General features: G+C 50.1%; 1 protein-coding gene across 1 annotated transcript; it reads left to right on the plus strand.

Annotated features, from left to right (window-relative positions):
* The first annotated feature begins 822 nt into the window (after positions 1 to 822).
* On the plus strand, positions 823 to 15,188 carry CD8B (CD8 subunit beta). The gene is made up of 6 exons (XM_031441295.2): positions 823 to 956; positions 3,751 to 4,110; positions 7,599 to 7,688; positions 10,357 to 10,446; positions 12,073 to 12,109; positions 14,451 to 15,188. Exons 1-6 carry the CDS (start codon positions 914 to 916, stop codon positions 14,461 to 14,463), a joined length of 633 nt encoding a protein of 210 aa, XP_031297155.1. The 5' UTR covers positions 823 to 913; the 3' UTR covers positions 14,464 to 15,188.
* The last annotated feature ends 11,168 nt before the right edge of the window (positions 15,189 to 26,356 follow it).

The following is a 26,356-nucleotide window of genomic DNA, read 5'->3' on the forward strand; positions in this document are numbered from 1 at the left end:
TATTCCCAGTATACAGTGGAGAAAACTGGGGCTCGGAGAGTTGAGTAAATGTCCCCAGTGGTGGGTGGCAGTCCTGAAGGAGCTCCTGCTCTTCCTCAACACCACACTTACCTCCCTTACCTGGGACCACCCGCTGAGAACAAGGGGTACAGGGGATCAGGGACAGAGGACTCAGTCAGAGGAGGTCAGCATTAGCACCGCTGGCTTTTAGTCTGGGAGTTACTGGGTGAGGAGAGCAGAGAGGGCGTCATCATCTCAGAGTCTCTTCCGGACTCTGAAAGTCTAGGTCTGGCTTTGCTGCTCGCGCAGGTGGGGCTGGGGCCCCTCTCTGGCACCCCAGCTCTCCTTCCTCATGCATCAGACTGTGGGTCAGGGTCAGGTAACTTTCCTTCGCCCTCCCAAGTGTGTGTCCTTCAGAGCAGGGCCCGGGTCTCCTTCACTCCAAGCCCTGCTGGGCCCAGGGCACCCAAGGGGCTCTCAGTAACTACTCAAAAAGGAAGGAAGTGGCCTGAGTCAGGGTCCTGCTCCACCACCCCTCCTGTGGGACCCTTCTGAGCGCCCTGACTTCTCTGAACCTCAGTTGCCTCAGCTAGAGTCACACGGAGTCATGACCCTGTTTTGACCATGTCCTAGGGCAAGAGGCGATCACACACACCTGCAGTTGCTTGGCACAGGACAGCGGCATCACCTCCTTATTGGAAACTGCAGCCAAGACCTTTGAAATGCGGGGAGGATGAGGGCGGAGACCTTGCCATCCTCACACCAGACTCCCGCCCCTCTCCCCCAGCCAGGTCCCTCCCTCTCCACTACCCTTCCCCCACCTCCTGCCCGCCCTCCCCCACAGCAGCCCCGCCCGGTCCCATCCCGGACCGTCTCAGCCCCGAGGCCCGCGGGGACCAGGTGTCCTTCCAAGATGCAGCGGAGTCTCTGGCTCCTCCTCGCCGTGCAGCTGGCAGGTAAGTCGGGGAAACCATCCTGCCCACGGGACCGGAGCAGGCGGTCTGCGCTGGACTCAGGCAGAGACTGCACCTGTGGAGTTTGGGGAGAGCTGTCCCTGTAGGATGCTGAGCCCAGAACCCCAGACTGCAGGGACCCCCGGGAGGCAGCGCGGAAGCCACACCCCTGGAGCCCCGGGAGCCCCAGGACTGAGGCCACCTCTGTGCAAAAGCCTGAACCTTGGAGAACGGGACACAGGAAGAGAGGAGGGAGAGGGGAAGGAGGAAGGAGATAGGGAGGAAGAAAAGAGAGGTAGGAGGTCCCAAGAGGAAGGAAAAATGCCCTTGTCCAGGATCTGGCCAGATGTGTCCCCAGGAAGAGGCCAGGGCCCAGTTCTGGCTTCAGTGCCCGCCGCTTGGCCCAGGGTTCTGTAGACACAGTTTTATTACTTCCAGGGACGTGTCTGTAGTACAGTCCACCAAATACAAGGCTGCTGCCAGTTCTCAGACAGGTGGGGCAGGGTGCTCCCTCGGGGACCCCTGTTTCCCCAGGATCCCCTGGAGTTGGGTGTCGTGGGCCGGTGGCTCCCGGAAGAAGCAGCAATGGGGTTGGCATGTCGGAGTTAGAATATTGTGGGGAGTCTGTCCCTCTGACCAAGCCCAGTCAGACTGGCTTTTAGGAGAAGCCCCTCCACACCCCTAACTGCCCACTAACCTGTGGTCGATTTGCTCTCTTGTCCAAAAAGCCTGAAGCTGTGGAGGGTGACCAGGCCTGCCAGCCCCGGCTGGGACCGAGTGAACCCAGCCACAGCTCAGGCAGAAGCTAGTCCAGGCCATTCCAAACTACCAGCATTATTGATTGTTTTAGAAACAGCAGGTCCCTCTGAGAGTGGAATCAGGACTGGGCGAGAGGACCAAGGGAATCACATGAGACCATGGGGTGGCAAGGCCTGGCTCTGTGTCCAGAGTGCAGACGGGGTTCATTCTCCAGGGACTGAAAAGCAGGTGGGCATGAGAGAGAGAGAGATCAGGGTGCTTCTCAGCCAGGAAGTCTTCAGTAAGGACTCAGGGTGGGGAACGTAGACAGAGAACCCAAGGCCCCTTCCGAGCCCTCTGCCTCTGGAGGGATCCCATCTGGGTTTTCGTGGAGGGGCCCTGGGAGTCTGTGTATTTGCAGCCCCACTGTGTGCACATGAGCGCATGAGCGACATCCCAGAGAGGATCACAATGGGTTTCCTCGATTCAGGGAGTGGCTCAAAGCTCAGGTTCTGGGTTTGAATCTGGATCCACTGTATAGACGCTGTGTGACCCGGACAAGGTCCTTAACCATTCTGAGTTCCTTGTGTGTAAAATGGGTGTAAAATGAGCGTATCTTCTCTGCAGGATTTGGGATTAAATGGGATAAGGCGCACATCGTGTTTGGACAGCTCAGTAAACACTGGTATAATCGATTCTATTACATCCCCCAAGAGAGCGGTGACCCAAAACAACGAGGAAGCTCTACTCTGCTGAAAAGTACGGCCAAGGTTGTGAATATGGGCCATAGCCTGAGAAAGCCAGCTCCTCTTGGGTGCGCACACACACACACACATACACTCTGGCCTCCTCTGACCCCCTGGGTCTGTGTCCTCTCCGAGCCTCGATGCTCTTGGGTCTCTGTCCCGGTCTGCAGGGTCTCCCCTGCCCCGCAGCTAAAACGAAAGGCTTACCAGGTCAGATTCGATTTCTTGGCCTTGGCCGTGAAGGACCCACTCTAATCTTCTCCTTTAAGATTCCATTTGCTGCCAGAAACAACCCCCAAGGTGTGAGACACACAGACGGTTTATTTACCCGCGTACAGCGCTTTCCAGTTTGCAGTGCTTCCTCCGTCCGACATTCTAAGCCTCGCACGCAGCAGCACAGGCCGCCCTCCGTTTACGGGGAGGAGACAGGCTCCCTGACTTGCCTGAGGTCCCACAACTGGTGCGGCGCACAGGCTGGGTTCAAGGCCAGGTCTGGGAGTTCCGCTCTGGTTCTCCTGAACCATCCCCCACCTTCCAGTGCTTCCTGTCTAAGACGAAAATGAACTCCTGCCACTGCTTCTGGGAGTCTGTCCTTCCCCTTGGGAATGGAGATCCAGAGACCAACCGATGGTAACTGAGTTGGGGAGGAATGGGCTATAATTGTGCCTACCAGGGGACAGGGAGTTCCCCTTGCTGGTCGTTGTCACTGTCCAGAAACAGTGGCTGGCCCTCCTATAGGTTGGCGCCACCAGCCACGCGCTCTGCGGGAGACTCCGAGCCCCTCTCCCAGCTTGCCCTGGGCCTCCTCCAGCTGCTCGGAGCCTCTTGAAGGTCTAAGCGTAGAGCGGCAGCAGGACACGGTGGAAGGCAATCCGGCTTTGACTTCAGCCTGAAGCCTTGACTTTGACTGCAGGCCACTTACTAGCTGTATGTGGGACGTTGAACAAGTCATATCATGCCTCAGTTCTTCATCTGTGTAATGGGAATAAAAATCCCAAAGTAAGTTTGAGGCTTGACTGCGGTAATTTGCGCAGCAATCCAAGCACATCAGCAGGCAATCCACAGCGGTGCTCTCTGCCTTGTCGCCTTTGTCAGGCTGGCATCGTGACACCTGCCTGGCAGATGGTCTCCTGAGGGGTGGGGTGCTCAAGCTCTGAGTCCAGAGGCCACCAGCTGCATTTCACCCAGGCTCTGCAACCAGGCAGGCTCTTTCAGAGCTTCTCCCCTCATACTTGGCTCAGGGTGATTCTGAGGCCCTACAAATGTGGCCAAGAAAACAGGCTGATGGTCTCTGCTCCTCCTGCCTCCCATAGCTCTCGGCGGCAGCTCCGCGCTCCTGCAGAACCCTGAGGTCGTGATGGTTCAGACCAACCAAAGGGTGATGCTGACCTGCGAGGCCAAAACTTTCCCCACTAACCTGCGCATCTACTGGCTGAGACGGCACCAGGCCCTGAGCGCTGGCAGTCACTATGAGTTCCTGGCCTTCTGGGACACAACCGGAAAGACTATGTACGGCAAGGAGGTGACGCCGGAGAAGCTAACTGTGTTTCGAAATTCATCCCGGTACACTCTCAGCCTCCTAAATGTGAAGCCTGCCGACAGTGGCGTCTACTTCTGCATGACCGTCGGGAACCCTGACTTGACCTTTGGGAAGGGAACTCAGCTGAGTGTGGGTAAGAATCGGGCTCGGCGCTATAGATAAGCATTGAGCACCCACTGTATGAGCCCCACTTTGCAGGAGGGAAGGGCCGCCCGGAGCAGCAGCACCCCCACCAGCAGGAACAAAAAGTAACCCAGGGCTAAGCACACACAAGTGTTGTTCATAGTTGTTCTACTTAATGCTGCCAACCTCCCTGGGAGGCAGGTGCTGTTTGATTCCCATGGGAGGTGGGATGCTCAGAGCATCACTGCTTCCTCTGGTCACAGGGCAGTACCATCCTTCAGCCATACTGGGCCCACCTGAGACTGTGGCTGGACTGCGCCAAGTTCCTAGACCTGACAGTGCTCTCAGAAATGCCTTCGGAGTGTGCACTCAGGGAAAGAGGGTCCTTGCTGCCCGGACACACGCAACGAGAGCATTTCTAGGGCCGAGGGGCTGGGGTGCAGGTGCCCGCACGTTGTGCCTGGGCACCCATGGCTTGAACCCACGCCCAGGGTTGCAGGGAGTGAGGAGGCTGGACCCCAGACCCAGCTGCAAATTCTGCTGCAAATTTACTGTGAGCCTGTGGGCAGGTCGCTCCTCTCCCTGGGCTTCAGTTTTCTCATCTGTATCACGGGGCTGCTAATGGCCATCATGACTCCCTCCAGCCCTTAGAAGCTGCAGTTCCTCAGGAGTTAAGTCAGCAGGTCCAGTAGAAATATATTTCGAGCCACAGATGTAATTTAAAATTTCCTAATAGCCACGTTCAAAAAAGTCAAAAGAAACAAGTGAAATTAATTTAAATAATATATTTTATTTAACCCAATTTATCAACGATATTATTTCCACACATAGTCAGTATAAAAATTATTAATGAAATATTTCACATTTGCTTTTCATAAGCGCTCGATGTGTATTTCACATGTACAGCACATCCCAAGTCAGGCTTGCCGCATTTTACGTGCTCTGCGGCCCACGTGGCCGGTGGCTGCCCTATCAGACGGTGAGGACTGAGCCATCAGGGATGAGAAGGAATCCTCAAAGGCCCACGTCTGGCTTCAGCCCCCTCCCCATGTTAGCCCAGGGCCAGACCAACCCCCTGTGGGCCTCCTGCTGTCTTCCTTTCCACACACCTGGGGTCTTCTCAGGCTGGAGGCACTGAGGGTGACAAGGGATACCCCCCCCCCCAGGAATTAGGCCACTCAGCACGGAGGTGCAGGCGTAGAGGCACTGTTAGAAGACACAGACCAGGGTGACATTTCTGTTACATCTCACCAGCCTAGGGTCTTTAATCCAGGCGTGGGAAGGTGGGGAGCGATCTCTGGATGAGGAACCAGGGCATCCCTGAACGGGTGGGCGTCGACCGATTCTTGTCTTGAAAACTGGGCTTTTTTCTGAGTTTGGGGTTTTGGTTAGGTTTATTGTTTTTGTCTCTATAAGCCCCACACTTCCCACTCACGAGATTTCAGGTCTAAGAAAGGTGGATGGGGAAATAAGCAAAACTGGTTTCCAGAAGCTTCCCCCCACCCCCACCCCCACCCACTCACTCCTGGCTCTGATCTTTCCAAACCCTTCCCGCTGCACCGCCCGGCTTCCCCAGAGCGCACACAGCCATGTCACCTCCCTGGGGGTAGGGGTGGCGGTAACCAGAGCCCACCCCCCTGCTGGAAAGTCAGTACATTTTAAAGGAGGGAACCCGGATGGTAGAGAAAATATTGGGGGGAAGATGAACCTTTTTCAGGCCCCGCAAGACGCCATGGGCTCAAAAGTCCTGCCCCTTTCAAAGAGGAGAGAAGGGGGGAGATTTGAACCGGGTGGTGGGGGGTGATATCAGGAAGAACCAAGGGGACCTGAGTCTAGGCAGCAAGACATTAAGATGGAACATGTCTCTGCACAGACCCCTGTCCCCCACAGGACCAGGATTGACAGAGCCCAGCCAGGGCCCCCTCGCAAGCTCACCGCCCCCCGGCTGGGAGAGCTCCGTGCCTCCCTGTGTATGAAGCAGGACCTGATGCCCTGGTGTGCTTAGCCTTCTGTCAAAACCCTTTTGCCCCCAAGGCAACTTGGCACCGTGAGAGCCTAGAAAGAGCCTCTGGGCTCAGCTGCCGGCCCTGCTGTTTACCGGCTCTCGAAATTTGGGCAAGTTATTTATTTCAACTCTCTGAGCCTAGGTGTCCTCGGGGAGGAAATGGGAACGATCAGGCTTGTCCCCAGAGCTGTTGGGTTCAATCAGCTCAAGCTGACATGCTTGGCACCGCCACTAGCACGCGGTGGGAGCTTGATAAGGGTTCGTTCTGGCTAGCTGGCTCTTGTAGAAACCACACGGAGCGGGCCGAGTGGGGCACGCGTTCTCCGCTTCCCAAAGGCGGCACAGAGTGGCGAGGGTCCCAGGTGTCCCCTTTTTATATGGAAGATGCTAGACCCAAATGACCAAACCTTGGCTGCCCCTCCCTGTGCCCTTGAGTCAAGAGTTCAAGCTCAAGGTGTCACCTGATTCCCTCTCCTACCACTTTGCAGAAAATCATTTCAGTGAAAAGTCTCTCCCCAACCCACAAAGTCAGGAGTTGGATTCAGCGTTCCCCGGTGTCCCCCCCAGACCCCATTCCCCAGCACCTCCAAGCCTCAGTTGTCTCCCTTTTCCTGGTATGCTTGTCCCACTGCCCTGTCCTCACATGTCAGCGTGCGACACTGGGTTAGAATGCAAGAGAAGAGTGCCCCTGCCTCCAGAAGTCGGGAGAGAAGCTGGGGGCCCCAGCTCAGCACTTTCCACCGTGGGGCCTGGGAAGCCAGCCCCTCACCTAGCTGGCGTTCACCTTTGAAATTAAAGGTTGGGGCTAGACTAAGGGTCCCTCCAGCTCTGATACTATATAATTTTTTTATGGAGGTGCTGGGGATTGAACCCAGGACCTCATGCATGCTAAGCACAGTATATGATTTTTAAAGACACCTGGCAAGGAAAGAAAATTCCAGTGTACACAACGTGTGTGGCACTGTCCATGCAGGAAAAGGGACCCCCTCCCTTCTGTGAACTTCCTTCACTCCCTCCGGGATTGGCAGCTGGGCTGAGGGGCTGGTCGGGCCAAGGGCTCGGGGACTCCAGCTTTGCCGCAAGGTCATCAGCCAGGCGGAGCCTACTGCTCACTTTGCTGGGCACCCTGTTTCCTTTCAGTCTCACAAAAACCCCAAGAAGGTGATGGGGTCCGTCTTTGTTTCTGCAGAGGGGGAAACCGAGGCACAGAAAAGTGATAGGACTTGCCCCAAGTCTCACGGTGGTTAATCAGGGGTGCTGGGGCTCTGTTCACAGACACCAAGCTGACCCCCATCCCTAGGTCCTCAGATGCATCTGAGATTTGGGGAAGAAGGTCAAAAGTCCTACCAAACTGTGACCTTCAAGCCCCACAGCAGCCTAGGGAATGCTGATAAGGACTTTATCACCTGAATGTGAGATGTGCGGTTTAAGTTTTGTCTCTAAGTCCACCTGCTGTTCACCTGGCTAAGATACGTGTCTTGCCTGCTTTGTAGTTGATGTCCTTCCCACCACTGCCAAGCCCACCAAGAAGACCACCCCCAAGAAGAAAGTGTGCCGGATGCCAAGCCCGGTGACCCGGAAAGGTGAGTTCTCCTGCCCCCCTGGCTTCTAAGAAGCACAGCAGACACCCTTTTCCTTCCTTCCTTCCGAAAGCCCTTCCCAAGTGTGGGCTCCAGCCTGTTTCTCTGACCCTGAGCTGGGGTCCGAAGGGAAGCTGAGTAAGTTGGCCACGTGGCTCAGGGTCTAGTGGGAGACACACTCGCCAATTGTCGAGGGACAAAACTTATCGCAGGAGACAGCCACCAAAAACTTGCACATGAACGTTCCTAGCGGCATTATTCACAACAGCCCAAAAGTAGAAACAGCTCAAATTGATGAATGGATTAATGAAATATGGACTCTCCCTACAGTGGAATATTATTTAGCCATAATTAATAGTGAAGTACTGATCCATGCTACTACATGGGTGAATCTGGCAAATATTCTGCAGTGAAGGAAGCTAGTCACCAAAGACCAAATATTATATGATCCCCTTGACACAAAATATTTCATAAAGACAAAGCAGACAGGCTAGGGGTTTGGGGACTGAACGGGGAATGATGGCTAATGGGCACAGGATTTCTCTGGGGGGATTAAAGTGTTCTAAAATTAGATTGTGGTGATGGCTGCACAACTCTGTGACTATAACAAAAACCATTAAATTATACACTTTAATACACAAATTATATCTCAATAAAGCTGTTAACAGACAAACAAAAATCCCAACCCACAGGACTGGCACTTTAACTTTCCCAGCTTTGATGCCTAACAGAGGACCTAGCATACAGTAGGTGCTTAATATATGTTTACTAATGAGTGAACCAACTTACCGCTCTGTGCTACAAGCACCAGACACCGTAGCTGGAGAACGCACACACACACACACACACATACACACACACACACACACACACACACACACACACACACACACGCTTTCCTTGAACCCATCAGCCAAATATGTTTCTGGAAAAACACTGACCTCTGTCCCTCCGAGGTTACTGGTGACTAACAGAAAGTGCCATCTGCTCCCACCCATAGAACAAACCACACGCAGCCACACTGGGCTGCCTCGTGCTGCTGGTGTGGCTCTGTCTTAAATATGTAAAGTATCAGAAGGGGTCCGGGGAGAGGCATCTACCGGGACCCAGGGGATGGGAGAGGGAGCTGCCCACACCGTCACAGAACTCGCGTGCAGAAGGGCGAAGTCCTGGGGAACATAAAGGCGGAGACAGAATGATCTCTTATTATAAAGTATTTACTCCCCACAGCTTTACCTGAAGGATTTCAGGCAGGGTGTAACCAAAAAAGGGCAAAAAAGGCAAATATAATTGAGGCACTAAGATGAGGATGCAAAGCCCAGGTCTCTGGGGGAGCAAGCAAACCCAGAGAAACAACAGGGACCCTGCAAGTAACCTGGCACCACCAACACCCTACCCCGCCTCCACCACAATGATATAAACAACCCAGCCACCAAGCCTTCATCCTGGCACTCAATTCTAAGAGAAGTCGGCTCTGTTCACTCTTATGTAAGGACCACTGAACAACAGTGACTCCAGTAGCCCTGTATAAATGATGGGAAAATGGTCAAATTTTTTGCCTCCTTTCTGACAGAAACCCTCAGTAAAATCCCAGGGTACCATACAAATCCAACACTCATAGGTTATTAAGAGTAACCAGGATGTGTGTGTGTGAAGGTGACCGAAGTTGTGGGGGCAAGGGAAGTAGGTGGAGGTTGTGTTGGGGGTAGGGGCCGAGGGAAGTGTAGCCTAGTGGTTAAGTCAGCCAGGCCTAGATCTGAATCCCTGTCTACCACTGTTTATACTCTGAGACCTTGGGCAAGTGATTTAGCCTCTCTGAACCTCAGTTTTCTCATCTGTAAAGTGGGGATGTTCACTTGGCTGCAGGGAAGGCAGGATTAAATGAGATAGTTTACACAAAGCACTCAGCTTGGCGGGGCACCCAGATAGAGCTCAAAACTTGTTATCATAAAACAAAACAAAACAAAGCCTGCTCCCCTTGAGCTTCCCCTGGGCGGTGCTGGGGGACAATTTCTAAACTGCCGTCTCAGGAGCAGTGTAGCGAGACCCAGACCCCAGGAGACCCTGAGACCCGAGGAAGGCGGGGCCTCGTGTCACTGGTATGGCTCTTCCTCACCTTTACTAGAAGCTACAGCTTTTCCTGGAGTCACATTTTGGGGAGGTGATCACACTTCACCGAGGACCTGCAGCTGTGTCTCAGCTCCTAGCTCAGCTGTGACCATTCCTCAGGACACCTCCCTGTAAATTATGTATGTGTACATGCAAAGAGAAGGTGCCAAGTTAACAGTGGCAGTTACTTCAGTGAAGGTGCCAGGATGCCGAGGGGCACTCTAACCATATACTTGAACCTTTTACAGTGAAGATATAGTCAGCTATTTCTTGTGAAATGGAAGTTTTAAAAATAAAAAATAAAAATCCTATTACCAGGCATGCAAATTGTCTATCTCATTCGAACATAAATAGCTCCTGAGTTGTTTTATTTTTTTATTTGGATGTGGGACATGAAATTTTCTATGTGAAATGATCTCAATGTGTTTAAAGTGCCTAGAAAAAAGACTAGAAGGAAATACGCCAACAGTGGCATTCTCTGGAAGGCGAGGCTTCTGGTTGCTTTTTCCGTCTTTGTATTTATCTGCACGTCTCAGGCGCTGGGGGGGTGTGTCTTTTCCAGGCCCATCCTGCGCCCCACTCATCATCGGCCTGCTGGTGGCCGGCATCCTGGTTCTGCTGGTGTCCTTGGGCGTGGCCATCCACCTCTACTGTAAGTTGTGCCTTCCTGGGCCGTCATGGCGACCCCTTTTGCTGTTGGAGGTGTCCCCGAGGGTCCTTCCTTCTCTAGGGCAGCAGGGCAGGTGGCAGCCTGCAGGGAGTTTGCCCCCCTTAACCCGGTAGTTCTTGGCCTGAGGCCAGGCTGCAGGGATCAGAGACCACCCTGTCTCTGGAGTCAGACAAACCTGGATTTGAATCTGACTGCTGATTTCTGATCTAGTGACCTTGGGCACATGCCCTGGCCCCTCTGAGGCAACCACGTTACCCTCCTCCCAGGGTTGCTTTTACAAACTCCTGCCCAAGTGCCTGGCTCGGGGCATGTGCTCCGTACGCAGGAAGGCCGTGAGCAGTGGAAGCAGTGCACAGAGATTGTGGTGGAGTTTGGGTCATGTTCCCGGAAGCTAGGAATCCTCCCGTTGAGGCTGTAGGGAAAGTCAGAGACGGCTTCCGCTCTCAGCCACTCCAAATGTGGGATCACCACCTTCTATGGGCCCCCAGGGGAGCTGCCGGGGAGGCCCGCACAGCTGGCCAAGAGCCCAGAGCCCCAGGCTCTACCCCTGACTCTTCTGCTCACCTGTGCCACCTTGAGTAAGTCACTTGCCCTCTCTGGGCTTCTATAAAATGGGGGTGGCCCCCAGGGGCATGGACTAGATCAGTGTCTGTTTTATAGGTCACAGACCCCTTTCTACATATGATGACAATGATGGACCCTCTCCAAAGAGAAATGCACCATGTACACATTTTTGCATACAGTTCCTACCCAGAAAGGGATCCACTTACTCCGTTCTTCTTTTATTTTCATTTTAATTTTTTTAATAATTCAGCATTTATTTTATTTTAATTTAAAAAAAATTTTTTTAAATAATTCATCACTTACCCATTCTAAGAACCACTAGCGCTCAGTGGTCTGCAAACTTTTTGATCAGGACCTCATCAGTTAAAAAAAAATTTTTTTAATTGTAAACGCTAACTGCGATTAGCTGTATTGATTTATTTTATAGATTATGTATGTACATATTTAATATATAATTACAAATATATTTATACTAATAAATTGTTAACATTTATGTTAGCTGTGTTTATTTAACGTACTATGTATGTTTTCAACATGCTTCAAAAATAAAAGGTAATAGGATGAGACAAACATGTATGTAAATCATATGTAAATATTATAAATGTTAAATCTGTAAATGATTATAAATAAATAAATATGGAAATAGACACACTTGCATTTCCTTCCTGCTTTCCAAGGGGAAACCTTGTGTATATCCCCAGAACACACGTGCTCTGGTTTAAGACCACCTATCTGTTCAGCCTCCTCTTCCTGACCTGCTGTGAAGGGCACAATGACACGTGTAAGGACACACAGACTGCCACTTCCTAGTGGCATGGCTTTGGGCAAGTTAGTAACACACTCTCTCTGTGCCTCAGTTTCCCACTCATTGGTTTGCCATGAACATTAAGGGAGTTAAAACCCATGAAGTGTTGGAGCAGAGCCCGGCACCGAGGAAGTGGTCCGAGATGCCAGCTGCCCCTCTCATCGCCCTCCTCACTGTCTGGGCCTGGGGGTCAGCAGCTCACAGCCCGTGCCAACCAGTGTTCTTGTGTTCTTTTCCAGGCCTGTGGAGGAGAGCCCGGCTGCGCCTCCTGAAACAGTAAGTGGCCGGGGCCTCGGAGAGGGGCCCGTGCTGCAGGCCTGGGCGTGGCCCTGGCTTCCTTAGCGCTGGCAGCCTCCAACTGCAAGAAACCCCAGCCAGACGTCGCCTTCAAAACATCAGACACTATAAATAGATGGGATGATGGAGTTCAGGCAGAGAGAGAACTTAAGCAAACAAAAATACTGATTAGTCGTTTAAGTGTATGTCGAGGATGGTAAGATTTAGCTCTTAGCTCCCGAAGATAACAACTCTTTTTCTAAAAAAAAAAATTTTTATTGAAGTATAGTTGATTTACAGTGTTATGTAAGTTTCACGTGTAGAGCAAAGTGATTCACATATATCTGTATATGTGTGTGTGTATATATTCTTTTTCAGATTCTTTTCCATTATAGATTATTATAAGATACTGGATAAACCATCCAATCTTGCCCACATAAATCCAGTTGGATACCCCAAACTCTTTCCCACCCCCTAGTTCATTTGACTTGGTCTGCATTTTTACAGACAAGTGGAAAGACTTGCCCAAAGCCCTTGGGGAAGTAAAGAGCAGAAATCGAATTTGAAGACAAGTGGCTTCACCCCAAGGCCAGCTTCCCCGCTGGTGTGGGGTGCTGGGCATGACCCACCTGGGTCCCAGGAGTTTGCACACCCGCCTGCTGAGTCACATAAACACAGGACCTAAAAAGCTCTCACTCTTTAGGCCCACGGAGCAGTGTGGGCTCCGGCCGTGAGAGGCCAGGGCTTAGGGGCTCCTGGACCCCTACTGGGCCATGGACAGTATTCTCAGATAGCTTTTTCTTTCTCAAAATAGAGATGGTTTCATATTTACCTAACTCCTTCATTACAACCCCCTCCATCTAGAGGTGTTTGGGAAAAAACAGAAAGCCCCCGCCTCTGGATTGACGATCAAGAACTCTGGCTCCGTCGCGAGGCAGATCTAGGTTTGAATCCTGTCTGCTCACCCACCCTGTGACTGTAGGCGAGTCACTGCACCTCTCTGAGCCTCTGGCTCCTCATCTATAAAATGGGATAACAGTACCAACCACATGGCTATTGTAAGGAAATACCTTCCAAGTGCTCAGCTGCTGGTCCCTTGGAGTCAAAGCGCCAGCTCATGTCACTTAGGAAAATCGACCCTACAAGAAGCCAAATCTTTTCTTGTTGAATCATAAGTGACATATAATATTGTATTTGTTTCAGGTGTACAACTCAAAATGTTTTTTTTTTTTTAGTAAAAGCAGATTTATTCAGAGATACAACTCCATGGATAGAGGGCAGGCCATCTCAAAAGGCAAGAGAAAGGCCACAAAGTGTATTTTTAAATACTCTGAAATTATAAGTTTTCATACATACTCTCTACACTGTGTGCTCTGCATTATTATACACATTACGTTTGTATATATAGTTGTATAAACATGCCTGCTGTGTTTAAGGGGTAATTTTCAATGATAATTTTGGTTGTGTGCAATTTTCACTTTATGTGCTGGATTTAGAAACAGCCCCATACTTAAGAGACAGCAACTTAACGGTATTTGTCTGACCCTGGGCTTCCGGAAGGTTCAGTTCAGAACCTTCCTCGTGGTGACCTTATATGGGGAGTGACCCCCTCTCGGGGTACACGTGGACTGTGATTCTGCCTCCCACTCACCCCTTTGCTGTAACTTGTTCCCCAGGGATTTGATGCCGGTTTGGGAGAAGGTTGTGCAGAGCTGCAGGGCCTCGTGCTTTGGTGAACCCAGGGCCTCTGGGATCGGTGCAGGCGAGGAAGGGGCTGGGGTGGCCGTGGGTGGGCCTTTAGCCCCCTCACCGTCTTCTTTCCGAACAGCTCTGCTTTCATCTTTTGTCTGTTGTTTCACTTACCTGTAAGATGTTGTTGAACAAAAGTTTTTGTGGCTAAAAAGAAGTTTTAAAACCACCTCTGGTTTTGCTCTCATAATCCAGGTGTAGACGAAATGGTCTCTGGGCTTCACAGACCGGCTGTTCCAAACTCAAGTTGCAGTTTGGAGCAGACAATCCTCAACCTCTAACTGACCTTAGACAATCCTCCCATCGGCAGGCCTGCTGCCTCCAGCCCCTTCGTGTGCACGGATGGAGAGCTCATCTTAGAAGGGACCGCAGGAAGTGACACTATGCAAAGCTAGAGCTCTTAAGGCTGTGTTTTTTAAGCTTTTTAATTTTTTCTAATGACAAAGATGCACCCTAAAAACATCCTAGCACAAACGCTTGGCCCCAGGCTACTTACTTGGAATGCAGTCTTGCATCCGTTTATCTCTGTTACAGGAAATTCAATAGCGTTGGCCCGAAAATAAGTGGTTTCACAACTTACTGTTGTTTTCAGGTTTTATAAGTGAGCAGAGAATGCGCTTTTGGTGTCCTGCTACAAAAACACACCGGTCAGTGATGAGCGAGATCTGGAAAAATGAGACAGAAGGGACACACTCAACCATGGAAATTCCCCTGACCTGCCGAAGCTGCCTGCTTTTAACTACTGCAAGTTCTTTCTGTGAGCCTCATGCATGGGAGCAACTTGTGATGGGGTCATTGGGAATCTCAGAGAGAAGGCTTCAGAACCCCAGGGCACTTTCTGCGACCCGGAAGGCACACTGGAGGACTGAGTAAGAAATGCCACCGGTGACACCACTTCCGGCTCCTGTACTCACCCTGGGTTGGGCTGGGAACTTCACTGTTGGCCGTCCAGCCACCAGCTTGCTGTGCCCTGGTAGGGCAGTGACACTGAGGCCTGAGGCTCTCGAGGGGATGGCGCTGGGATGGGTCCCCTTGGTCTTCCCAGGCTGGAGCTGACCCTCCTCACAGAAGGCCCCAGAGAGCAGATCCAGATTGGAAGTGGCACTTCTGAGAGGGGCTGACCTGACCCCCCTGGTCACTTCGGTTTCTGAGCACCTCCTCTGGGGCTGGGGACTTGTGGTTCGGGGGGCAGGAGGCCACTTGATCTCCCACTAGGAAGTGCCTCAGCTTTCACTTCTGCCCTCCCATGGCTTGTATATTTTGACTCTTACTCTCTGTTCCTTTCATGAAAATACCTTGGTTGTAAAAATAAAGTCTTGAGTCAAAGATGCAGATGGCTCCTGCGATGTAAACGCACAAAAGCTCATCTATATAGCAAAGCTGTGATGCTCAGTTAAAAAGAAATAATGAGGTTAAAAGGAGTCTGTCTTCATTTTGCCTTGAGCTCCTCATTTGCCCCCAAAACATACGATAGTCCACGTTGTCGGTATAGAGACGGCCTGGGGAGGTTGGGAGCACCCCGGGCACCCAGAGCCAGACAGCAGTTGCCTCAGGGGCCACCCTCCTCCGCCCCACTCCCATCCTGCCTTCACCAGCACCTGTTCATTTCTACTGAGCGTGGAAACCCAGGGACTCCTGGCCACAAGGCGGGCGGCCCTGCACCAAACAGGAGGCGAGAGACATCAGGCTCTCTGTTGCTTGTCCATGTGTTTCTTACTGTCTCTTAGTTTCCATAGAGAAGGAAAAGGCCAGGAGAAAATGCTGTGGAGTGGAGGAGTTATAAAAGCCCCTGGATCATATCTTAACTCCTGAGCCTGGGCTTGAGCAGGTAAAGAGCTATTGAGCCAAGAAAGAATTCAGTCTTTGGCTGCAATAGCAGAAGCACCGAGCCCGGGTCAAAGGAGAAGAGAGTCCCCGCCTGCTTTTCCTGGCCAGCCCAGGGCTGGGAGGTGCGATTTAAGAAGGAATGGCAAACCAGGCGAGGCCACAGAAGGGCCAGTGTGACCTGCTCCCAGCATCTGAGAGGCCCCCTGTGGAGTCGGGGCGCAGCAGAACTGGGTCTGCTGGGTGGGAGACAGAAGGGGGTAGATGCAGAAAGTGCTGGAGAGAAACAAAAGCCTTCCACGCACCCGCTGTACGGACCACAGGACAGGCTGCCTTGTGAGGCTGCAGGGTCGGGGGAAAGGGCCGGGTTAGGCTGGACCAGACTCCTCCAGGGTTCACTTTGCTCTGAGATGACCCATTTAATAAGAGACCAAGGCCCAGGCGTGCAGCCTGCCCTCCCTGAAGGCTCACACCCTGTCCGCAGAGGAAGTAAGAACAGGCCTCAAGGCCCCTCGTCCCACTGCAGGCTCTGCTGTTTAAGAGCATCTCCCTGCTGCTGTCTTGGTGACCGTGTTTGCTTGTTTGCAGGTTGGCATGGGATGAGGTTGGGGGGCCAGGGCGGGTGGGGGTTGCTCCTCTGTCTGTTTTCTGTGCAGCAGACACCTGCCGAGGCAGGTCTGCCCGGGGAGCCAGCGTGAGCTTGGCTGCCAGCGGCAGGGACTGCGGTGAGGAGGTCTGCGCTCAGCACCTGACTTTTGTTTTGAAGAAGAAACTGAGCATTGACTACTTTCTGGAGCGCCGTTACGGCAAAATATCAAAAAAAAAAATTTTTTTTTCTTAATTTAGCTACCTTTTGACGAGAAATTTCACTTATCAGCGTGTCTCTTAAAGAAGCACATCTCAGCATGACATGCACAAAGAAACAAGCATCATGTTGTTCCTCAGAGCTCTGCTTATTAGCCGAAAATTGGGGATAATCCAAATGTCCCTCAGAAGGAACCAGTTGGATCAATTGCAATGTAAGGGACCCCATGCAGCTGTTAAGGCGTGTGCTAGACCCCTAACGCCAGCATCAAATGATGGCCACCACATCTGCGAGTCTTTTAACATTTATATTGAATATTCCCCTTTTTTTTTCATTTTTCAGTTTTATTAGGTAGAATTGTTACAATTTGACTGCACACATACAATATATTGCATATAAATACATATACACAATGTACTGCACATGTATTTTTTAATTTACATATATGTACTGTTCATTGTTCCTAAAACGGTTGGAGCTTTAGCTTTTTAGGGGGGTAATTAGGTCTACTTACTTAGTTTTAAATTAACCTTTCTTTTAGCGAAGGTACTGGGGATTGAACCCAGGACCTTGTGCATGCTAAGCATGTGCTCTACCACTGAGCTACACCTTCCCCCAAGCTTTAGCTTTTTAAACTTACACAGTTATCAAAGGAATAAAGCCAACCACAAAATAAGAATTAATTCAAAGAGATACATACACCCCGCTATTAACAGCAGCATTGTTTATAAGTGCCAAGATATGGAAGCATCCTCAGTGCACATCAATAGATGAATGGATAAAGAAGATGCAGCTTATATATGTAATGGAATACAGCTCACCCATAAGAAGAAGAATATTTTGCCATTTTCAGCCCTTCATTCACTTTTTTTTTTTTCACTTCAAAAACCAGAATTTTATAACTGGCATAAACTGAATATTCTCATTTTAAATGCAATACGTCGTCACTGTTAAAATTCAAGCACAGATATTTTAAATAGACAAAAAGTCTATGTAAGTGAGAAGTCAGGATACAGGTACCCATGGTGCAGGAATGATCACAAGGTTTGGGGTGGGAGTGTTCTGCTTCTCCGTGTGTGTTCAGTTTGTGAAAAGTCAGAGTTATACAGTCATGAGGTCACCCCTCACGGATGGCTATGGAAATAGATACACATTACACTTCATTATACTTCTATACTTGGAGATATTTTAAAAATCCAAGCACAGAACATTGCAGAAATGTGCAAAATCGGCATTTGAAAGTTTCTTGTTCTTCCAGATTTTTCCTGCATGTACTTTTTAAGCAGAAAATTGAAATCTTACAAAATACAACATATAATACAAAAGATATAGGATACAGAAAATTGAATCTTATTATTCGATTTCCTTTTTTCTGTAATAATGTATCAAGGCCTCTGGACCTACTTGTTCCTATTTGAATAGAAAAAGGTGTGGAAGGATATACTCCAAGCTGTCAATGGCAGTTACTCTGGGGAACATCCATTTCTGTGTGTACATTTCTGTGTTGTGTGAATTTTTTATGACAATCATCTTATTCTTTTATAACTGGGGGAAAAAAGAACGTTTGGGGGAAAAAAGAAGCAGCCTCTTAAAAGAGGCTTTGGTTATTGTATTAAAAAACCGGAATCAGTGTCAATGAGGAATTTGTTCATGGATCATGATTTTAAAAATCTATACAGTGGGAAACAGAATCACAGATGTGGAAAATGAACTTATGGTTACCAGAGGGGAAAGGGGTGGGAAGGGATAAACTGGGAGTTGAGATTTGCAGATACTAACTAATATATATAAAACAGATAAACAACAGGTTTATATCATATAACATGGGGAATTGTGTTCAATATCTTGTAGTACCTTATGGTGAAAAAGAACATGAAAACGAATCTATGTATGTTCATGTATGACTGAAGCACTGTGCTGTACACTAGAAACTGATACAACATTGTAAACTGACTGTACTTCAGTAAAAAATATATATATATATCAAAATAATTGAAACAATAAATAAAAAATAAAAATCTGTACAGTGGAAATCGTTGTGATGCAGGCAGCCGGACAACCAGGACCAGCGCTACAGCTGTGTGACCCTGGGCGTCATAAACCCGCCGCCTCAGTTCTTTCCTCTGCGATGGGAGTTCCAGGAGTCTCGCCCTGTGCGTGTTGCTGTTGGCCTTGAACGACCACAGATAGAAGGGTCTAGGGCAGTGCTGGCCCCCTCCCCTCCCTTCCTCTCGGCGGGAAACGAGGATGGAAGATTCTGGGCAGCAGCCTGCAGGTGTGGCAGCCGCCTGCAGGTGTGGCAGCCAGCGGGGCTGAGTTCAAAGGAGGAAGGGGGCTCCCGCGCCCACTCCCTTTCATCCTGACTCAGCCCCGCCCCCGCCCGCTTGCCTCCCCGCCGCCGGTAGGAAGTGAGCAGCTTGTTTTCAGAAAGTGATTCCCGGCCCCCACGTGGGCCGCCGAGCTGATCCGAATCTACCACCCAGTCAAAGGGAAAGAGCGAAAGAGCCCCGTCTTCAGAGCCCCGTTTCCAGGTGTGGAGGATGAAAGAGATCTCTGTCGCTTCTTGGGAAACCTCCTCAATGCGTCACTGAACTCCTCAGTGGCCGCGAGTCAGCGGGTCCTGGAGACCCAGCCGCATCACCCAGTGTGACGGCGCCGACAGCAGGGAACCGTATCCCCCCCACCGGGTCGGTTTGGGAGCCAACGAAACATGCGTGGCACGTGTGATTCTTACCAAGCTCAAAGCAGGGGTGCTGAATACAGCACTTCGGGTCCTGTGCCGTATCCCTGGCTCTCCGGGGTCGGGTTTTTTTTGCCATTAACTTACTGCCTTTTGCATGCGAGTACCCATCTAAGAGCTTAGCTTAGGCTTCTAAATTTGAATGCAAACTGCCTAAGTCTCTGTTCATTATTATTGGGGTGGGGGGAGGTAATTTGATTTATTTATTAACGGAGATGCTGGGGATTGAACGATGAACCCAAGGCCTTGTACATGCTAAGCACGCCCTGTACCACTGAGCTATACCCTCCCCTCTGTTCATATATTATTTTAGTTGCTGTTGTTCCTATGTGATTAACTGCAGACCATCTCTGGCCCTGTCCCCGAGTTATGTGAACTAATCAACTGTCCCCTCTCCCTGAAGTTAGCGCCCCGCTCCTTAGGCTGCGGGTTCAAATATATTCACTTGGGCACCTTCCGTGTGCCCCGCCGCTGGGCACACTCAGTCCTCCAGGCTCACATCTTGTTCATCGCACTTACCAAAGAGCCTTCTAGGCCCCAGTTCCCTCTTGTCTAGCCAAACCCTCATTTCCTGGAGTTGGCGGGGTCGGGGGTGGGAGGACCAAGGCTTGTGGGAGCCCTCTGGCCCTGTCCCACCATCTGCACAGATGATCAGCATTCCCAAGCCCCAGGCCAAAGTCTGCATGAATGAACACCTAGGAGGTCCTCGGAGTCCACGGCAGGGCAGGCTGCTCTCAGGTTAATGAGCTGGGACAGCTGCCCTCCCTCTTGGCCCCCTCAGCACCTCTCCTCTTGGCTCCCAGCCCAACCTTTCTGGGCCCCTCAAGGCAGCGAGGACTGACTTCTCCACCTTTTAATGTTTACTCTGCTGAGGACAACTGACAGACCCCCTGGAGAACACACGCTCCACAAATTAGATGCTAACTGAGCACCTTACATGTTCTTGGCGCGAACGTGTGAACAGATGCTGTCCCTGATCCCCAGGGCTTACATCATCTCGGGGACACGGACACAGGGCTGGTCCCCAGAGTGAGTGCCCTTGGGGACTCACTCGCCACATCCTCGCGCCGGCCCGGGGAAAAACGACAAACAAGTCAACAGGTAAATACCCAGCTGGTGTTAGCACAGGCGGAAGGCATGAACTGCCTCCTCCCAAAAGGCTGTGTTCCGCCGACAGGAGGGTTTGCAGCCTCTCACAGATTTTGTGGAGGTCTCTGCGGTTGGGTGGGGGCAAAGCAAGAGGGGAAGACTTGAAGTGTTGGTGGGAGGCCGAGGCCCACCCTCCCCAGCACACCCCACCCCCCAACCCCCTCAGCATCCTGTGAGCCGCAAGCTGGCTGCTTGGCTAAACCTGCTGGCCTGGTAGAGCCAGGCCAGGCAAGAGGGAGGCTGTGACTCCTGTCCCTCCAGCTCACCCCACTCCAGCCCTCAGTCAAGCTTCGGGGACCTGGGGAGCAAAGAGCACCGGGCGACTCGCCCAGCACAAAAGATGGGACGGCTCAAGAACACCTGGCCTCAGGGCAGGAGAAAATGGAATCTGAGTTGTCCCTTCCTCCCACCTCATCATCTTCCCTACAGCCACACTGATGTTTCGGTTTGGGGATGGGAGGAAGGGTGACTTCCACAGGACGAGCAGGCCCTTGTGGAAGACCTTTCCTGGACCCCCACTCAAAGCCTGCGCCACCCCCAGAAACTCAGAACCCCATCCCCGGCGGCCCACCCACTATCTAGGGGGTTGAAGGAAGTGACAAGAAAAGAGTGCCGGGGCTCAGACGGCAGCCAGCCTTTCCCCTAAGGGCTCCTCACATCTTCTTCTGTCAGGACTCTGCCAGCCCAGCCAGCGCATGAGGAGCTGAGCACGGAAGAGGGAATCACGCTGTTGGGGTTTTATCCATGTCACTTCGGAGCGAGGGTGCTCCTGTGTGTGGCAAGTGATGGGGACAGAATGCTTGCCTTGTAAACCAGCCCTGATTATGGTGACAGTCAGGACCTTCCAAAGGACAGCTGTCTCACATTTGAGCCTGATCAGAGCCTGCTGGTAAGACACAAAAGCTCCCCACCCGCTTCCTTGCCCTGCTTTTAGCATCCAAACTAAATTAAGATCTTTGAGTGTATCTATGTGTTTAAAGCAAGAAGGTTGATTCATCTGTTCTCAGTCTCCTGCCAAAACCTCTACACCAAAATTTCACCTTCAGAGGATGACTTATGACTTGGTCAGTGGAGGTTATGAAAACGTTTCGCAGAAAAATGGAAACCCATCATTTACACACAAATGTCACTGGGTGAAAACGTCAAAAGCAAGACACCACTCACTGCTGGAGAGAATGTGGACCACCTCGCAGGGGCTGCTGATGGTACTGTGAGAGCCTCCAGCCTTCTGGAAAGCAGTTTGGCAGTATCTAGGAACGTCTGATGTAAATCACATGCTAACTCAGCACCTGCGGGAACAGGTCCCCTATAAAGCAGAAGCATTGTTACATAAGAATAAATATACAAAGATAATCATTTCAATCTTGTTTGTTTGGGCAAAATAAAAGCCGGAAACAGCCCCAAGTTAATTAGTAGGGAATCACTAAATTGTGATCAATCCTCACCCTAAAGTATCATGCAACCATCAAAAGAACGACTTAAAAGAATGCTTTGGTGCGATTGCCAGGGATCCTTAGGAAAAGCAGGATGCAGGGAAGGATTTAAAATGTGATCCTATTTCTGCAAAGCAAATGAAGACCCGCAGAAAACCTTAGACGTAGATGTCTACTGCTGAGCATAGGGAGGCGAGGGACACAGCCCCGACCAACGCTGGGCATGAATGCTGAAAAGCGCTAGAAGAGGAACTAGTTTAATTTAAGTGATGAGGGATTAAACAAAAGGATTCCTCTTTTTATTTTAATTAAATTGACTGTTAAAATTTAATTTCACAATACATCGGGGAGCACTTCAGAATCAATATTTTTATTTATTCCTGCACTGCCCAGTGCCAAAAAGGATGGGGGGCAGCTTACAGAGCTATATGCTCAAAGGGAGCAGTGAGCGAGGCAAACCAGCGATGGGATGGAGGGTGGAGAAGGCGGGCAGCTCACAGCGGCACAGCCCCCGCTGGCCCTCCTCTCTCTCTGAGCAATAAAAGCAGCTTTTTTTTTTTTTTTTAACTTTGTGTCTCTACCTCTATCAAGAATTCTTTCTCAGCCAGCAGGCAAGGACCCACACAACTGGCGGGCTTTCCAATTTGGGAGCCCCTCCATCCACTAACAGAATATATGATTACATGCTACAAGTAGCGTTCACATGCACAGGGAAGGAATGAATTCTACAATAAAGGGTGCCGAGACAATTGACTATTTGGGAAAAAGTAAGTGTTAGTCCTCCACATCTTACACCAAAAGAAATTCCAGGTGGTTTCAGTAAGTGAATATTTTTTTTAAATACACTGAAAGAAAGAAACCAGAAGGTCAGTGATTTAATCAATAATAAACTGTAATAAAAATTAAAGACAAACTTGTTTTTAATACAAATTGGAGTTGTTCAAACAATAAACGAAACAATAACAAAAAAAGGAATTCATTTTTAAAATGCATTTACCATATTATACCAGAATATACTATTTCAGGTAGATGAGAGTATTGATAAATGAGCTCATTAGTATATTCCATCGCGGGGAGTGCAGGCTGGGGCCACCACTGTGAAGCGTGGCTTGGACCCGTGTATCAAAAGCCGTAAAGTCGTGTGTGTTTCCTTGACCCAGCAATTACACTCCAACGAATTTATCATGAAAAGGTTATTGTGGTTACGCATAGGGATTATTAATGGCAGAGACCTGCATCGCATTATTGTGAGCGTACTGAAAACATGCTAAATGCCTAAGTACCCACCAGTGGAGTAAAAAAGTACATCCACACAACATGATGAGAGCCCTTATAATAATGCTACGCAAGAATGCTTAATAACTGGAAAGATACTCACGATGTATTTTTAAATTTAAAAAGCAGGTTAGGAAACATTAGACGTTCTATGAATCCAAAGTTGGCAGGCAGGGAAATTATCTGGGTATCACAAACACGCATTAGAAAAAACAGTGTAAGAGTTTGGGCTGGAATGTCCACTCTGTTACAGGGGTCGGGGAGGTGACAGATTACTGGCGCTTTCCGCTTCTTGTTTATGCATATGCTTTGCTTCCATCTGTGAATTACATTTATCGCCAGACAAAACAAGAAAATAATTTCCATGTTGAAAAAAAATTACATGTGAGGAGAATGTGTAACGACAAAGGATTACTGTTTGAAAAAGGTTTTAAAAAGCTGTGAAATGTTATCAGAGCAACCAGAATCTGGCCCCCTTTTTAAGTCAGAGGATCTGGAAGGTGACCTGGCAGAGGTTGCCGATTATATCTTTGGGGATAGAATTGTATGAAGATTTTTTTTCCCTCCTCTCTTGGCTTTGCTAAATCCTAGATTTTCTCTAAAAAGACACACAACTTTGAAAAAAAGGCAGTAACTATTTAAAACACACATATTTAAAACAAGACTATTTTAAACGTATTTTAACACATACAGAGCTTCACGCTTACACGTGGGTTCTGAACATCACAGGCCCGCCATCCCGGCCGCCCTGCGGGGTTCACGTCTCTGTGTCCAGGGCCATCAGAAAGGCATCTCACCCCCCAAAATGAGTTCAACATCAGCATCCTCTTCAGCTGCAAGATCTCCTCTGAGAGGAAGAAAATCATCATCAAAAAAACCAGAGTAAAAATAAATTTAAATTTTCCGGTCTATAAGTGAGGTTAGCTGCTTTCTACATCTATTTTAAAAAGTTGTCTGTGGACCTGACCACACACATGCACATATATTTCTACTTGTTTTCGGACAAGGGTTGCCCGCCTCCAGTCTCACTAAAAGTTTAAAGTGACCACATGACCCATATCTTCACACATAGTGTGCTGACACCGGCTCTTAGTTGCCCGCCACCATCTCTACTTATTAAGCATTTATTATGTGCTTGTTTTACCTACATTGTCTCAACTAACCCCTTATGCACATATGCATTCCTGCTAGTTTATAAGCAGGACGCTAAGCCTAAATTCCCTCAAGTCACCAGGCTGGAAAGCAAACGGCAGAGCTAGGACTTTACCCAAATACAACCACCGCCCAGTGCTGCCCGGTCAGATGCCCTGTACCCACCCCAACCCAAGGGGACAAGAGCCAGAGCAGTATAATCTTGGGTCCTGCACAAGTTTACCTCGTTTCACCACTATACAAAGCCCCAGAGTTCACATTCCCTGCATATAAGGCATCCTGCGGGTTTTTTCTCTACCCTGGTTGTGGCCAAAGCAGCAGCAAACTGCAGCTAAAATTCAAAAATCTTTGCAACTGGTAAAACCTGATCCTTTAGAGTTATAAACCTCTCTGTTGGGAAAGGATCTTAAAGCCTATCTAATTCAGCTTCCAAAATCAAACTAGAACACGCTTTACAAGAACCCTGCCCAGTGCTCATCCACCCCATACTTCAATACCTCCTGTGACGTGGACCTGATTCTCTGGTCAACCTACTTCACAAGGAACTAATTCTACCAGAAACGGTTTTTCTCCCAAAGCAAGCTTCCCGAAGTAAGTCTTCTCAATGACTTGCACATGACTGCAGTTTTGAACCACTAATGCACCATGATGACTCTTTGCTTCCACAAAATTCACAGTGGTGCCCACGTGTGACCATTTCCTTGGCTGACTCGCTGTGTGCCAGCTGTCACTCCACCCCTTTCTAGCCCGCTCAAGGGGTCCTGTGACAACGCAAGTGAACAAGTGATGCTACATTTCATAGGAACAATCTCGAACCTGCTCTCCTTCATTTAAGGAAGTGGGCATTTTTAATCGCCACCCTTCCTGAGCCGTCTGCTTTTCCAGTATGCCTGTTGGGGTCCCCCCAGCCCAGAACCACTGCACCTTTCAATGGTATCACTATGAACGGGTCACCGGTTCCTGTTTCCTCTTCATGTACAAACCCACACCTGTCACAGATTCTCTGAATATTCCACTGTTTGCCAGAAAGTCACCATCTTCGAGTTGCTCTTTGTTTTGCTTTGTTTATTGGGAGGAGCACATTGGCTTTATAAGTCCGTTACCCTGCCACACCACCCGGGAGGTGTCACTGGCTGAGCAGGGGGCAGATGTGACCGCCTCTTCGCGGCCGTGGCCCAGATGGACGCCTCCGACAACCAGTCTAGAGCTAAGAAGGTGTCGCAGGCCGAGGGCTGCCGGCACAGCGCTCCCTCCCCACAAGACCACACTTCCTCCTGGGTTTTCAAGGGCACACCAACAGGAGATAAATGAGCCTTTCTAAAAACCACCTAAAAACACGGCACCTCGTCTACTGGGTCTGCATATCCATCAGAGTGGAGGGGAGAGGGGCTGTCTTGGACATTTTCCTCCAAGAGCTCCAGCCGACGATGTCCGCACACTCAGGTACGTGCTCCTGTTTATGACCGACTGTGTCCCCTCCCTGAGGACAGGGTCATGGCTGTTCTCCACGGTGTGTCTTAGGGGGTGGCTGACAGGCACATGCTGAGTCACTTGGCCTGATACGGTCAGAGAAGGGCGGTAAAGGTGGATGAGCAGGAGGTTAGTGGCCCAGGAAGGAGGTGGCCCTTTCTGGAAAGCTCCCAGGCCTTGGTTCAGGTCTGCTGACCATTCAGACTTGGAGGTGGCACCAAGAACACATCGCAGCACTTTTCTTCTCCCATGAATTTTCTGTTAGTTTCTTCCCAGAGGTGTCTGGCCTACGGGCATCAGCCAGGAGGCAGAGTTGGCTGGAGCCCAGGCTCCCAGGGTGGGGGCAGCCTCAGGGCCTCAGGACATCACCCCTAGTGCTCAGCTTTCCCACCTGGAAGAGTCGATTCTGCCTCCAGTGTGATCACAGCTGATCACAGCGACCGCAAACCAGCCACAAGCCTCTGTCTTTGCGGGCCTGGGGTTTGCTGTGACAGTTACAAACTCTGGGGCTGTGCCCTAGATGGGGCCAGATTGAAATGTGCAAGAATCCCTGTACCTTGGACTCTTTCCCAAAGGAAGGTAAAGGGAATGGCCCAAGGAGGGGTGGGGGGGACGCTTGAGGCAGGCAGTAGCCCCCCACAAGCAAGGGG

This window comes from Camelus dromedarius, chromosome 33 (genome assembly GCF_036321535.1).
Source record: "Camelus dromedarius isolate mCamDro1 chromosome 33, mCamDro1.pat, whole genome shotgun sequence".
Classification (NCBI taxonomy): Eukaryota; Metazoa; Chordata; class Mammalia; order Artiodactyla; family Camelidae; genus Camelus; species Camelus dromedarius.

Coding starts and splice junctions, on each gene's coding strand:
- CD8B (XM_031441295.2), top strand. CDS start 914: ATGCAGCGGAGTCTCTGGCTCCTCCTCGCCGTGCAGCTGGCAG. Junction 7,689..10,356: donor AAGCCCGGTGACCCGGAAAG/GTGAGTTCTCCT, acceptor TGTCTTTTCCAG/GCCCATCCTGCGCCCCACTC. Junction 10,447..12,072: donor CGTGGCCATCCACCTCTACT/GTAAGTTGTGCC, acceptor GTTCTTTTCCAG/GCCTGTGGAGGAGAGCCCGG.